The sequence below is a fragment of the Mustela nigripes genome, chromosome 13 (genome assembly GCF_022355385.1).
Source record: "Mustela nigripes isolate SB6536 chromosome 13, MUSNIG.SB6536, whole genome shotgun sequence".
Classification (NCBI taxonomy): domain Eukaryota; kingdom Metazoa; phylum Chordata; class Mammalia; order Carnivora; family Mustelidae; genus Mustela; species Mustela nigripes.
The window spans coordinates 18,539,873-18,554,741 of NC_081569.1; the positions used below are offsets into that span (position 1 = coordinate 18,539,873).

At 53.2% G+C, this 14,869-nt stretch overlaps 1 protein-coding gene across 3 annotated transcripts in view; it reads left to right on the forward strand.

Annotated features, from left to right (window-relative positions):
* The window catches only part of LRRK1 (leucine rich repeat kinase 1), a 121,425-nt gene that overhangs the window by 91,539 nt on the left and 15,017 nt on the right, over nucleotides 1–14,869 (forward strand). For all 3 annotated transcript variants that reach the window (XM_059371675.1, XM_059371676.1, XM_059371678.1), the window contains 7 exons: nucleotides 1,243–1,414; nucleotides 4,139–4,302; nucleotides 5,541–5,680; nucleotides 7,679–7,928; nucleotides 10,044–10,210; nucleotides 12,108–12,305; nucleotides 13,342–13,619. In XM_059371675.1, coding sequence (XP_059227658.1) covers nucleotides 1,243–1,414; nucleotides 4,139–4,302; nucleotides 5,541–5,680; nucleotides 7,679–7,928; nucleotides 10,044–10,210; nucleotides 12,108–12,305; nucleotides 13,342–13,619 — 1,369 coding nt within the window. The remainder of the gene's footprint in view (nucleotides 1–1,242; nucleotides 1,415–4,138; nucleotides 4,303–5,540; nucleotides 5,681–7,678; nucleotides 7,929–10,043; nucleotides 10,211–12,107; nucleotides 12,306–13,341; nucleotides 13,620–14,869) is intronic.

Consider the following 14,869-nt stretch of genomic DNA (forward strand, 5'->3'; position numbering starts at 1 on the left):
AGGACTTTTCAGAACATGAAGAACTAAGTCGGGCTAAAGGCCTCGGGGTGGAGGGAGAGACACTCTAGCTGGGGTGAATGAGAAGGTCCTCTTACCCCAGACCCGAAGTGGCTGAAAAGGACCTGAAACCTCACTGGCTTGCCCTGTCGGCACGCCCCCCGCCACCAACCCTGCGGGGCAGGTGTCCTTTCTCTTCCCATGTCCGGAAAGGAGAGTCTGCATGGGGTTGCAGGGTTGAAGGCACAGAGCTGAGATGGACGCGCCTACGATATTTTCAGAATAGAATCCAGAACATTCTAAAGACACTTTATTGGAGCTAAACTGATGTCTTTAAAAGCTTCAGGGGAGCTGAAGGCACGGACTTTGTTCAGAAAAGAACCCTCAAAAGGCCACCCTGTGCCTGCCCCCGCAGCTCCCCACACACAGAAGATTCTGGGTTTCAGGCACACTCTTGGAGGGGCCTCCCCAGCTTCGGCTGTTGTCAGCTGACTCGGTGACTCAGCACTTTTATGCTGAGCAAGAGGGCTCTCATAAAACATCCCTCCGTGCACAAACAGCCTCATTCTAACTTTTAAGGCGATGGTGTTGTCTCAGCCGTCCAAGAACAATAAATAGCTTCGAAGGCCAGAAACATGACTCTGACCCCAATGTCTCCATGGCCCTTGGAACTGTGCGGCTGTATTTGTGTTTCCTTTGTCATCCACAGTTAATTTTAAGCGATTCCCCAGTCACAGCCCCCTTTGCAGTGAGCGGACCGAGACTTGCTGTGTCTGATGTGTTTATGACCACAGACACTCTCATGTCTTACCTTAGCATATTCTAATTGTCCTAGAGGCCTTTCAAGGGGCCTCTTTGCTGTCCCCTTCTTCATTTCCTCTTGGAGCATTTATTCTCAAGCACAGAAACTACCCTGTCTTTCTAAAAGTAGAATTCCAGGGGCACCTGGGTGGCTCAGTTGGTTAAGCATCTGTCTTTGGCTCAGGTCATGATCCCAGGGTTCTGGGATCGAGCCCCGCGTCGGGCTCCCTGCTCAGCAGGGAGTCTGCTTCTCCCTCTGCCTCTGCCTGCTGCTCTGCCTACTTGTGATCCCACTTTCTCTCTCTGTCAAATACATAAATAAAATCTTTAAAACAAACTAAAAAATAAAAGTAGAATTCCAGAGGCCCTGCGAGGGGGAAGGCACTGGGGCAGGGGGCCCAGGCCAGGCTACACCGTTCACCTGTCCCCACTGATGTGTTCCAGCTACCTTCTGCCACACCTCCTTCCATCCAAACCCGGCCTGGACACTCACGGCATGCGGCATCCCAAGGCCAACACCATTCAGAGAGTGTTTAAGATGAGTTTTGTTCCCGTCGGCTTCTGGCAAAGGTTTATAGCACGGATGTTGATCAGCCTGGCGGAGATGGACCTGCAGGTAATGGTCGTTGCTACCTGAGGGGTTGGGGGGTGGTGAATGCACGAAGGGGAATGCACGAAGGACACCCAGAGCTGAGCTCTCCCGGGAAGGAGAGGCCCTTTGCTGGAAGGGGTTGACCGAAACCCCTTTTTCTATAGCAAAGCTGCTGCCTTAAGCCCAGGAGGCCAACATGAGCACAGCTGCCTTCTCTTCTGTGGCTGGCAGACAGACCCCTTTGCGCCCTTCTGTGAATAAGAAACCAGCCCCAGGGCGCCTGGGTGGCTCAGGTCATGATCTCAGAGTCCTGGGATCGAGTCCCGCATCGGGCTCTCTGCTCAGCAGGGAGCCTGCTTCCTCCTCTCTCTCTCTCTCTGCGTGCCTCTCTGCCTACTTGTGATCTCTCTCTGTCAAATAAGAAACCAGCCCCTAGCTGGCTCAGAGTCCACATTTTAGGAGCTGTGGTTATAAACCAGTCCACATCAGAAATCCCCTTGTTAGAACAGAGATGGCCGGGCCCCGTCCGAGGTTCCAATGCAGTGAGTGAGGACTGGGAACCAGCATTTTGCGTATCTAACCATGGTCCTCCGTGATGCCCTGGGTTTGGAGACCACGCTTAGAGAACCGTGGCTTTGCCGCTCAGGCAGTGCCCTGAGCTCACCTGGGGAGTTGAGATCAGAGTGCAGGCTGCCTAAATCAGACTCTCTTAGGGCGCCACCCAGGCATTGGGAGTTTTTAGAACTTGCCAGGTGATTTCACTGTCAGGTCTGAGAACCACTGGTGTGGATCTTTAACTGGGGCTGGAAGCAATGAAGACCTGATCCAAGCAGTTCCTTTCCATGGATTCACCCGGACGGGGGTCAAAAGGAGTGCTGGTTTTCCACCACCCTTAATTTCATGCAAAACAGTAACACAAAAGTAGTGTCTGTCTAGAATGGCGTTTCTCAAAGTGGGATTCCTGGACCAGCAGAACCTCACCCGGGAACTTGTTAGAAATGATGGGTATTAAGGAGGGCATGTATTGCCTGGATCCCTGGGTGTGGTGCATAAACAATGAATCTTGGAACACTGAAAAAATAAAATTAAATTAAAAAAATAATAAAATACAATGGTACGGAAACAAATAAATATTTAAGATTTCTCTTAAAAAAAGAAATGCAAGTCCATGCCCCCCACCCCCCCACACACACACACTACATCAGAAACACCAGGATGGAGCCCAGTGCTCTGATTTTCACAAGCCTTCCAGAGGATTCTGACCCAGTATGAGCACCCCTGGCATAAACTTGGAATATTTGATGCTAAATTCACTATGAATAATTGTTGAATAATTGATGGTAAATTCACTCTGAGTTTTATTTTTGCCACATTCTAATGAAAAAGGCCCTTATGGAATTAACAACCCCGTGGCTGACTAAAGATGTTCTTTGATCTTCCGAACATTTTACTGAAATGTTAAAAAATCAATACAAGAGCCTAATCGTAACTGCTGTGGCCCATGTTGCGGGGGGTGGGGGGAGGGCTTGCTTGAAAGGCTTGGGGGGCCCACTGATGACGGGAAGAGTGGGTACAGGAGCTGGCTGGTCTACGGTTCTGACTCGGTCACTCTGCCCTCCCTTTAAACTGTCCTCCTGCTGCGTTCTAAGTGGGAGGTCACAGAACACAGTGTTGCTGTCATCGTGGGAGGCCTGAGCTCCCAAGTGGGCTCCGTGAGGGCGGGTAGGAGACCCAGCTGGGCGTGGGGGTGGGCGCCCTTCCAGGCGGCAACCCTCCCTCCAAATGAGAGGAGAAGTCCTATTAAAATTCAGATGAGGAGGAGTTCAGTCTCAAAAGTAGTCACAGGCATACAAATTCAAGCAACAGATGAGATGCTGACCACTTCGCACGTCTCAAGGCCCAGACTGCAGCCACAGTGGGCGGCCCCAGAAGCAGGACACCTTCCCATGCCGTGGCCCGTGTATGTACGGTGGAATTCTTCCCACAGCGGCTTCTCGGTCCATATCCAGAGCCTAAAAACCGTTCAGACCCTTGGGCGCAGTAATCCTACCGCTAAAAACGTGAGCAAAGGAAATCACTTAGAATCAGAGAACGCTTTTCTGTGACTTTGCATGGATCATTGGCCTGGCCTGCTGGAGGGAGTGGACAATGGGAGCAATCCAGACATTCCGAAAAACGAATGATCGGGAAGTCACTATAGACCACAAAATACCGCGCTTTAGAAAAATGACTTCTGTGAGTTTTTTAGTGTCCTGGGGAAGTGAAGTTTTTGAAAGCATCCAAAATGAGAAATTTAGAAAATTAGAGATACAAAAGTAGAAAATACGGCTTCGGCTGTTTTCCAAAACATATACGTAGACAGAAAAAAAATCCTGGAATAAAAGACACCAAAATCTCTCTGCTTAGTGTTAAGTTGTTTGGGGGCCTTTGTTTTTGTTTTTTGCACGTTTTCCTGTATTTTCTACATTTTTCTAACATGAATTTTTGCTTGTCAAATCAGGGAGGGAAAAGGTTTGAAAAAGAAGAGCCTATTATCAGTCCTTTGGGAAAATTGTGCTCCCAGAGTGTTGTGGGGACCCCTCCAGATCGTGCAGTGTTTAATTTGGCAACGGGACGTGCGGTGCGGGAGGAGGGACGGGGATGACGGGCGTCATTCATCACGATGGGACCAGGCCGGCCTCTTCAGAGCTCTGCCCAGCACCGGCGAGGAGGCTGGAATGCGTAAGCAGGGTCTTTTCTCTCCTTCAGCTCTTCGAAAACAGGAAGAATACTAAAAGCAGACACAGGAAAGTCACCATCTATAGTTTTACAGGAAGCCAGAGAAATCGCTGCAGCACATTCAGAGTGAAAAGAAATCAGACCATCTATTGGCAGGAAGGGCTCCTGGTCACTTTTGACGGGGGCTACCTCAGGTAGGAATGGTCCGAAACGTGCCTGACTGGGTCACCATGGTGCCGTGGGAGAAGCCCCCCGCAGCGGCCTCCTCCAGGGGACCGTCTGCTTCGTGTCCAAAGTTCTTTCCCAAGAGCGGCTTATCATGGCAGCCTGCTAGAAAGAGGAGACCCTCCCCAGCAGCAGCTGTCCCAACCTCCCCCATCTCCTCACCCCTCCTTCTCTCCCCTGGCAGGACAGGAAAGGTGAAGGGAGGTATGGTGACCACAGCCCAGGACTTGAGGGAAGTGGGTAGCCCCTGAGCTCTGGGGTAAGAGATGCCGGCAACCCCGTGCTCACTTAGGGGACACCTTCAGGAGCCTTGCTGCCATCTGGCCCTGTCCCCTGGTCCTAAGCGATGATGGCCCAAAGGACACCATTGATCCCCAACGTGACATAACAAGATACATAACTTAGCTCCCTTTTCCTGGTTTCTTTCCATTTTTGAGAGACAGAAAGACAAAGCCAGCTCGAGAGGTTTGATAAATGACTTTGAATCAGCTTTAATAAACACACAAGATGGTTCCGTATTTACACTGAGTTTTTCAAAATATTCTTCAGCTCCATGAGAAGGGAGGGAGAAAGGATCTTCTCTTGAGCCTGACTTGAACCTTTCTCGGTGGCTGGTGCTTTCATATAGATGTTCCCAGGGGCGCCTGAATGGCTTAGTCGTTGGGCATCTGCCTTCAGCCCAGGTCATGATCCCAGGATCCTGGGGTCAAGCCCCCTGTGCGTTAGGCTCCCTGCTCAGCGGGAAGCCTGCGTCTCCCTTTCCCACTGGTGATGCTCCCTCTCCCCCTGTCTCTGTCTCTGTCAAATAAATAAATAAAATCTTTCAAAAACTTTTTAAAAAAATGGATGTTCCTACTTAAAGCTCACAGCCGCCACCTGGCAAATGAGTGTCTTGTAGTTTAGAGAAGGTGAGAACCTTCCCCAAGTTCACTCCTAGGGGTCGATCCCTGCCTGAACATACGTTCCTGCAAAGTCCCCGTGATGTCTGCGTCACTGGACTGGGAAGTGGTGGGGCGACAAGGCAGGGTCACACACACAAGTACACAAACACAGGGGTCCCCCTGACTGTCCTGCCTGGGCACAGGTTCCTGGGGTCAGGGTAGGGGTAAGGTGTTCCCTGGGGTTCGGGTCTCAGCCTGGAGGCAAGGAGATCATCCCAGGGCCCTCCACGGCGAGATCACAGTGGGCTCTCCCTTTTGGGTTGCAGCGTGGAATCATCAGATGTGAACTGGAAAAAGAAGAAAAGCGGAGGAATAAAAATCATTTGCCAGTCAGAAGTGAGGGACTTCTCCGCCATGGCGTTTATCACAGACCATGTCAACTCCCTGATCGATCAGTGGTTTCCTGGTAAGAGAACATTCTGGAACCAAGTCTTTGTTCAGTTAATATTTCTTTACAAATCAGGGTGGGACTCATTCTGCGGGGAGCAGAAGTCTCACTGGGACTCAGCCCATGGAAACCAGAGAGGGCCTAATGACCCTTTGGCAGAATCCTGATCCCTGGTGGAGCCCGGCTGTGACATGGGTTTGGGCACTCTGGGGAAGATGTGGGCCCAGACCCCACAGGGCGTGTGCAGGCCTTGGCCTCCTGGCTTCCCACAGTGTTTGGGAAGACAGACAGGCCTGGGTGCCCTGCCTGGTCCAAGGAGACCCTCAATGGATGCTTCACACAAGTCCTATATACAGACAGGACGGTGCTGAAATCTGGGGGGACCCAATGGATGGGGCGGGAAGGCCAGGGAGCCACACCTGTCAAGGACCTCCATTTTCCTTTCCTGCCAGCTCCCACCCCCAAATCCCAGAGGTGACCAACCACCACATGGTCCTTTGATCCACTTCTTCATTGACAATCCACCCAAAGAAAATACTGTTTGAAGTGAAGCTTCTGAGGCCCCCTGTTTGTTTTGCTATCAGAATAGAGACAAACCGGTGGGGTGTCCTGCAGGAGGAGGCTGCATGGGGCAGACCTGGCAACCTCTTCCCCACGAGACCCCAGCCTCTGAAGGCTGGCGTGCAACAGAGTGGAGAATGGGTTTGGACGCCAAGACCTGCTTGGCCAGTGCCCTCACCTCTCTGAGCTGGCGTGTCTCCTGCCGCCATCGCTGTATCCCAGGCCAGCCTCAGGAGAGGAGCATGGCAGGCCATGCTTCGGAGGCTTGGTCTGGACCCTGGAGCCTAGGGGCCTTCCAGGGCTGATGGAAAAGCTGACCTATAAGGAAAAAAGCTTAAAAAGGGGCCCATGAGGGACACCTGGGTGACTCAGTCAGTTAAGCATCTGACTCTTGGTTTTGACTGGGGTCATGATCTCGGGGTCCTGGGATCGAGCCCCATGTCAGGCTCCGTGCTCAGCGGGGAGTCTGCTTGCAATTCTTTCTCCCCTTCCCCCCTTCTCTCTCCCTCTCTAAAATATATAAATAAGTCTTTTTAAAAAATGAAAGAAAGAAAGGGGCCCAAGAAAAGGCATTTGGTGTGTGACTTGTGGCAGTTTGGGTGTCCTTGGTCATCCAAGGAAGCCTCTAGACCCATATGAGCCTCCCTGGGCTTTTGGGATGCCCCGCCAACCAGTGACACCCCCCCCACACACACACAGCTGGTCCTGGGGGAGATTTGACAGCTGGGTGGGGGAGGGGCATTCCATTATCACCTGTGACAGGGCTGCTCAGGAGACAGCACCACAAGCCAGTGGGCAGGGTGTGTTACAACCAGGCCTGCAGATATAAGATGTGCCCAGAAGGTTCTAGAAGTGCCCCCTCCAACCCTGCACAAGGTAGGCCATCAGTTCTCCCTGAGGTGCCTTGGAGGCTACTTCTTTGCACCTCCTTTCGGAGTGCGGAAAAGCTGTGTGTCTCCTGCCCCGGGGACCCCAGGTAAAATGACGGGGTTCTGTCTGTTATAATTTGTACTCATTTCTCCCCTGCATTGCCCTTCTAGGAGGGATCATAGTAATTGCAAGCCTTATGTTTCTAATTTTAAGAATGGCTCCTTATTGGTTGTGGTTCAGTTGCCGGAGCGTGGCATAGCTCAGACACAGCCCGCGGCATCCTGTCGGGGCCCAGCTGTGCAGGGGGGATCCCCGACCTCTCAGCCCCCACTAGCCAGCCTGCTGAGGGTCTGGACCACCCACTGTCTTGTCCAGTACATCCCTGACCTTTCCCGATGCTGGGCTTTCAGGATCTGGCTCTCCAAAAAAGAACCCAAGGACACAGTCATGGTTCAGCCACTCCCTAGGTCCAGGCAGGGTCACCCAGATCCCCTCCTATGAAAAGCCCACCCAACCAGGACACTGCTTGGGGACCCACCTGTGGCCGCCTTCATGTAAACCGTTTCCTGCTTTGTCTGCACTTAGCCCTGACAGCCACAGAGAGTGACGGGACCCCGCTCATGGAACAGTATGTCCCCTGCCCGGTGTGTGAGACCTCCTGGGCCCAGCACACGGACCCGAGTGAGAAGGCGGAGGGCGTCCAATACTTTGACATGGAAGACTGCGTGCTCACGGCCATTGAGCAGGACTTCATCTCCTGCCCCAGACACCCCGACCTGCCCGTGCCTCTCCAGGAGCTGGTCCCCGAGCTGTTTATGACTGACTTCCCGGCCAGGTAAGGCCACAGCACTGCTCCCCTGACCCCTACTCTCCTGCCAGCTCTAGGAAAAGAAGGAAAATTCTCCTTGGCCTTTGAGAAGGAGGCACTTCCAGACTTACAGCCTCGCTTTCCTTTCTTGGCAAATGCTGACTTCTACCGGCTGCCCCGAGGCTGGGCGTTTGGGTCCCCTACCTCTCTGTTCCTGCAGTTAAGTCGACCTATAACCTCAGATAATTACTTCAGAGAGAAGGCTGGAGAAATAGAAAAGGCTTTTTGGTCCTACCCAACAGGAAAGGGTCACAAAATCCAAGTGCTGGGTCAGAGAGGGGCTGTTCTATAGTCGTGGAAACTGGAAGCTATGACTCAGTCTCTCAGTCTCAATATCCAATAATTGGATATTGGCGGTGACCCACTATTTTGCAATTATGAAGTCCTGTTGTTGCCTTAGTCAAAAGATGGCTATACCTGGCTTCTTTAAAGAAAAGTAAACTTTTGGGTGGTGGGGCTAAGAATATTTATATTCTCATTTTTCCAAATTGCCCCTATCCTGGAGAATCCATGTGCAGCAGTCTGAAATAGGGCAGGATATGGGTCGGTCTATCGAATTAAGAAATTGCTTCCTACATTGGATGATGTCACCCCATAACCCTTTCCAGGTGCCCTAGTTACCTCGCTGGTCGACATGATAATTCTGCAAAACGAGCTCCCTTTACTCCTAGAACCCTAACGTGAGGGTTATCTTTTCTTGGAGACCATATCCAGAGTTGTATAGAAGCATGGATCAGGTTTTGGGGGGCGCCCAATGGGGCAGCCCCAAATGTTAGGATTTTCATTTATTTGTGAACCTTGTTGGGTTTTATGCCCACACTGACTCTGGGCTGGGGCGTTTACTGTATGTGATCAGGAAAGCCTGCTGGGTTTGGATCGAATGGCAGGCATAGCCTGGTCCTTCACTGAAGGTACTTGGCGGCTAGTTGAAAAGCCCAACAATGTGGACGGGATTCCCAGCCCAGCAGAGGCTCCCTGGAAATTTGAGCTGGGGCCCAGCCCTGGCGCTGAGGCATCGCACCCTCCACACCAGGAGTTTGGGCGAGTCGGGGTTGGGAGAAGGGTTACCAGGCATCCGGGAGGCCCTGTCTGGTGGCCCCGAGTTTACAGGAGTCCTAACAGAATGCCCCGAGGGGATTCCCCAGCATTGCTGCTGCTCCCCACAGACCCACATGGCCCGTGCAGGCAGTTTTGTGGGGAGGGCACTCGGAGAAGAGCCTGGCTTCTCTGCGGCACACCCCCTCCCCGCCCCGAACTGCCTGGTGGGCTCGGCCTGTGCAGCCAGGATAGCTCCAGGGGGGACACCTGGCTTAGGCAGCCTGTGAGGGACCCAGACAGACTTCAGCAGAGCAGGGCAAGGCCCCAAAGTCGGAGGACCTCTGGGCTGCCTCCCCGTCCCTCCCTGCCTCCCAGCATCCCTCTCTCTCTCTCTCTCTCTCTCTCTTCCTCCCTTCCAGGAGTGACTTACAGTCTTCCCAAAAGCCCAGAAGGAATCTCCCCTTTACCTAGAATTAGAACACACCGACTAGGGGAGGCTAAACTCCCTGCCCTTGGGTGAAACCCTAGCCAGCGACTGCACACAGAGCTCGTGCCCCTCAGAAGCCCTCCGTGGCCACTTACATCATGCTCCGCTTAATAAAAAAAAAAGAAATAAGGAAACGATCAACCTAGCAGTGAATAAATGTATTTTGTCTGATGGGTGTTAGCCCTCAAAGCCCAGAATCTTTGGGAAGAAAACACCCAAAGAATTTTCTTTCCATGTGGGCCACTCTGCAAGATATCCCCCTGTGTTGTCCCCCTGTGCCACCAGCACACCTACGAGGCAGTTTCCATTACGAGCCCACTTGATGCAGGAGACCTAGGCTTGCTGAGGCTACGTAACCTGCCCGCGGCCATGGCTTATCCCGGTTCTGACCCCATGGGTGGCTTTGAACTATGACTCCCTGTTGAGGGAGAAATGACCAAGGCTGTCCTTCCATCCACCCATCTCGGGGCCGCCCCCGCCTCAGTAGGCCCCTCTAGGGGGTGGTAAGGGACCAGCTGGGGAGGTGCGGTCTGACCCGCGTGCTGTGCTTCCGGCAGACTCTTCCTGGAGAACAGCAAGCTGGAGCACAGCGAGGACGACAGCAGTGTCCTGGGCCAGGGTGGGAGCGGCACGGTCATCTACCGGGCCCGGTACCAAGGCCAGCCTGTGGCGGTGAAACGGTTCCAGATCAAGAAATTCAAGAACTTGGCCAACGCCCCAGCGGGTAAACAGAGCCCCATGTTGTTTCTCACGAGACCCGTGCTCCCTCGGTCCAAACTTGCTGCCACCTTGGGGACACTGGAGGAGGAGGGTGGGCGAGGCTGGCGGAGGTCCCTGGGCAGCCGACCTGCCTTGCTCCTGGCAGGATGTGGGACATGCCTAAAGGTCGGGCTGAGCCATACTTGGAAATTGGGAGATTATTTTCTCGTCTAGAGGCAAGACCCCAAGAGCATGAGCCATCCTTAAGGTTTCCATCGGCTCTGCAGCTGGCACAGGCCTGGCACGTGGTGGGTACACACTCAGATGTCAGGTGGACCCTCATCCTGTAGGACCCCTCTCAGCCATGTCCACTAAAGGAGGGAAGGTGGGAGGCCAGGTCCGGGTGAATGGACGGGGAAGCCAGCGTGGGACGGCTTCTCCGCCACCCGCAAGAGGGAGGAAACCATCTCTTGCTTTGGTACATCCAGGCCCAGACTCTGTGTGCAGCTCAGAGATGTCCTCTACCTAGAGCAACCCATCCCCACTCTACACCCGGCTGGTGCGGGTACTGGGTGACCCCCTCACTCCCATCCAGCAGGATATCACGTGTCTTGCCCCACCCCCGCCCGGCTCAGCATGTTCATCCTTACGATCATTCAGGTCATTTACACGCTTGGTAGGACAATCAGAATCAGAGCAATTAAAAAAAAAAAAAAAAGATCAGAAAGGAAGAGACCTATTGTTACTATAGGAAGAGAATGACTTCCTGCACTGAAAAATTCCAGAGAGTCTGCTGACAAATGTGAGAGCCAGTAAGAGCTTCCCAGAGTTGCCAGACCTGAGCTCAACCTCAGAATTCCGCAGCGTTCCCATGGACGGCGAAGGCAGCAATAAAGCGTAGAGTGTGGAGGGATAAATAATGTATATCGTTCAGTTCTCGTTTAAATCCTAGCGAGCATGTGCGTGCCTGTGTGTATGTGAGAGAGAGAAGGAGGTCTCACTCACTGAGTCTAAATGCGTATAAAATGGCAAAATCCCCCAGAACAGCTGAGAGTCCTAGAGAGGGAGACAAAGGGAAGAGACCTGCCCAGCAGGATCCCTGATTTCGAGATTGAACGTAGAGGAGGTACAGATGGGGATGCAGGAGGACAAGGAAGGCCTGGTCGAGCCCAGGGCCAGCCAAAGACCAGTGGGTGGCATCTTGCCGACCCCCCCCCTTGGGGGGAAGAGGGGGACCCCTTGGGCAGCCACCTTCCAGTGGTTACAGCACAGACTGGAAATTGGCGACTCCTGCCAATAGATGTTGCTCCTCTGGCCTGAGATGACGTGTCACAGGCCCACGGCGGCCCCGGGTCTCTCTCTGGCTGAGGAGAGAAAGCTGGCTCTTTCTTGCCTTTGGAGGTCCAGGCTACCAGCGGGGAGTCAGGTGGGCCCGCCCTCAGCATCCCTGTGGGTGAGCAGCCGGGGCCCTGGTTACCTGCCCATCCTGGGGCTTGAGCCAGGCTCTAGGTGACACTCAGGGAGGCAGAACCAGAATAAGTCACTGCTGTGACCCTCCAGGGGTCCTCCCTCCCCAGCAGGGGGGTGGGGTGAGGGCTCCGAGAGTGACAGGATGGCAGGGACACACGCAGGTGGGGGGCAGGAACCGCCCACTGTGTTGGGATGAGTTTAGCACCTGAGGAGGAAGGGGCCCCGTACCAGCCTGAATGCCTCAGGAACACCACCGCTGGGGCCGAATTCTAGGGCACAGTTTCCCACCTCTGATGTGTCAGTGCCTTAAAATGTGAGTGCTGCCGCCTCAGCCCCTCCGGTCCCCGGTCCCCGCGGGGCCGCTCTGAGTGTGGCAGGACCCCCCCTCCCCCCACCGAGTGGCCCTCGAGGGGCTCCCCGGACATCCCTGACGGCCGCGCCCTCCCTCGCAGACACCATGCTGCGGCACCTGCGGGCCACCGACGCCATGAAGAACTTCTCGGAGTTCCGGCAGGAGGCCAGCATGCTGCACGCCCTGCAGCACCCCTGTATCGTGTCTCTCATCGGCATCAGCATCCACCCGCTCTGCTTCGCCCTGGAGCTTGCCCCGCTCGGCAGCCTCAACACTGTGCTGTCGGAGAATGCCAAAGGTACCAGTTGTGCTCCGGAACATTCCCTGGGCATTGCCTGGGGCCCGGCCAGATACAGCCCCCCCTGCCCCCGCCGTGGGAGTTTGGCAGCCCAGACCCCAGGGAAGCTGGATCCCCGGGGGTTCCCCCCTACTGCCCGGCCTGGCTGTCGGGGGCAGAGCACTGACTTCCTGTGGGCCAAGAAAGGCACTTCCCCGGGTCTATACCCTGAGTGGTGGTGTTGTTGGTGAGGCTGGAGAAGCTTATGGTTTAGAGTCAGAGGGAACCCCATTCCAAATCGCGGTTCTCTGCTGTAATCCTGTAAGTGCCTCGTGTGCTGGCCTGTAAAAGGAGGGTGATAATAGTCCCACTAAGGGGGGGGTGCAGTTGAGGGTCTCAAACGAGGCAGCCTAGGGTAGACTGAGCTGCCCACATGCCCACCAGCCACACAAAGCTCTCCTTTCTCCAGAACGCACAACGCATGTCCATCATCACTCAAAACCAACAAAAAAACAAAACAAAACACACACACACAAAAAAAAAAACAAAAAACTGGGGTCATTTTTTTTTTTTTAATGAAATTTTACAGTAATTTTCCTCAGGACATGAATAGGGAACTAAGTTCCAAAGAGCGGACTGAAGGAGAGAGGTTGTGGTCTCGTGACTCAGGCAGAAGAAACACAATTAAACTCAAATCATGTCTCCCTCAGCGGAGGAGAACTTTTTTTAAATGAAACTCTTACTCCCACAGTCCACCCCTTGATCATAGCACGAGCTTGGCCTGCGATGAACTCTAGGAATTTTGAATCCTTGCCCTTTTCGTTAAAAACACCGACAATTCCAGGCATGAAGTACCATGTATGACGCTGTAGAAATAAGCATCTCTCTCCTAAATACCGTTTTATTTCAGAAGGTCCTTCTCTGTCTCCGTGGGCCTCCAGCATGGAGAATGAGAAGTGTCCATAGGACATAAAGTATCTGGGGAGAGAGAAGGTGAGGAAAGACTGTTGTAATGGTAGCTTGGTTTTTTGTTTTTTTTGTTTTTTTCTTTGCAAAGATTCTTCCTTTATGCCCCTGGGACACATGCTTACCCAGAAAATAGCCTACCAGATTGCGTCTGGCCTAGCCTACCTGCACAAGAAAAATATCATCTTCTGTGACCTGAAGTCGGACAACATTCTGGTCTGGTCTCTGGATGTCAAGGAGCACATCAACATCAAGCTGTCGGACTATGGGATCTCACGACAGTCATTTCACGAGGGTGCCCTTGGCGTGGAGGGCACCCCTGGCTACCAGGCCCCAGAGATCAGGCCTCGCATCGTGTATGACGAGAAGGTACCCACACCCTGGCTCACTGCCGGCCCCCAGGCCTCTGGGAGGCCAGCCAGGCAGAACTTACGGCAGCCTCTGAGCTCTGTTTCCCCAGGCACAGTACCCTCCCTCTCCCGTGCTTCACCAGGGGGCTCTGGCTTGGACCAGAAAGGCACAGAGGTCTGTGCCCACTAGGAATGTCAAGGTTAACTTCTCCTTAGTTTCAGGACCAGTGAAGTCTCTCACCTCTGAAGTCTCTAACCTTGACTCAGAGACATAGTCAAGGTGAGTCCAGGACAGAAATGGGTCTGGATTTGGCTCCCAGCTCTGCCGTTTAGACATATACAGTGGGGACAGTGGACCAGCCTCATGGGTGCTCATATGGAACAGTCAGAAGAAGGACGGCAAAGGCTCCTGGCCCATAGGTGCTGTCCCCAAGGCGTTGCCCAAGGTCAGTGCTAAGGCAGCATCACCAAAGCCAGGAGAAGAGAGTGAATTCTAACAGGACAGGCATGGTCTCCCCGAGCCACTGCCTGGCCAGCCTCAGCCAAGATGTTAGCTGAAGGTTTACTTTCTTCCCTGAAAGCCACTTAGTAGCGGCAGGCACAGAGACAACTTAGACCCATGTTCTAGCTAGTGTCAGCCCTGGTTCCTCAGTCCCGCAGCACTGAAACTCCCCTGGTCTACAGTCTTTCATTATTTGGTGATTTATAGATGAGTCATTGCCTGATTGCTTCAGGAATGACCTAAACAGGCCTGTAGTCCCCATGCTGTATGTTACATCCCCACGATATTTTATAACTGGATGTTTGTACCTTTTGGCCACCTTGGAATAAAAAAAGGAGAAAAGAATGACCTTAGTGGGGCACCTGCGGGGCTAAGTTGGTTAACTGTCCAACTCTTGGTTTCGGCTCAGGTCACGATCTCAGGGTCACGAGATTGAGCCCCACTGAGCTTGGGATCGCTTTCTCCCTCTCCCTCTGCCTCTCCTCCATCCTTCTAAAAAAAGGAATGACCTTAGCATGTGTGGGTTAACTCATCACCTGTGGCTATTAACCAAAATAGAAAAGGCAAATCACAGCGATAAAAATAAGAGCTTCTTAAGTGGCAGGTGACACAGACCAGACACCTCGAAACCAAGATTATAACAGGAACCTTCACACTGAAAACTCTCAGGTCCACCTCAGCCATCCTCCTGCTAAAACATTATCTACCTCTTGGCCCTCACGGAGGCCTAAACTAACTTCTTCTTTTGGGGCCCTTTAAGGATATTA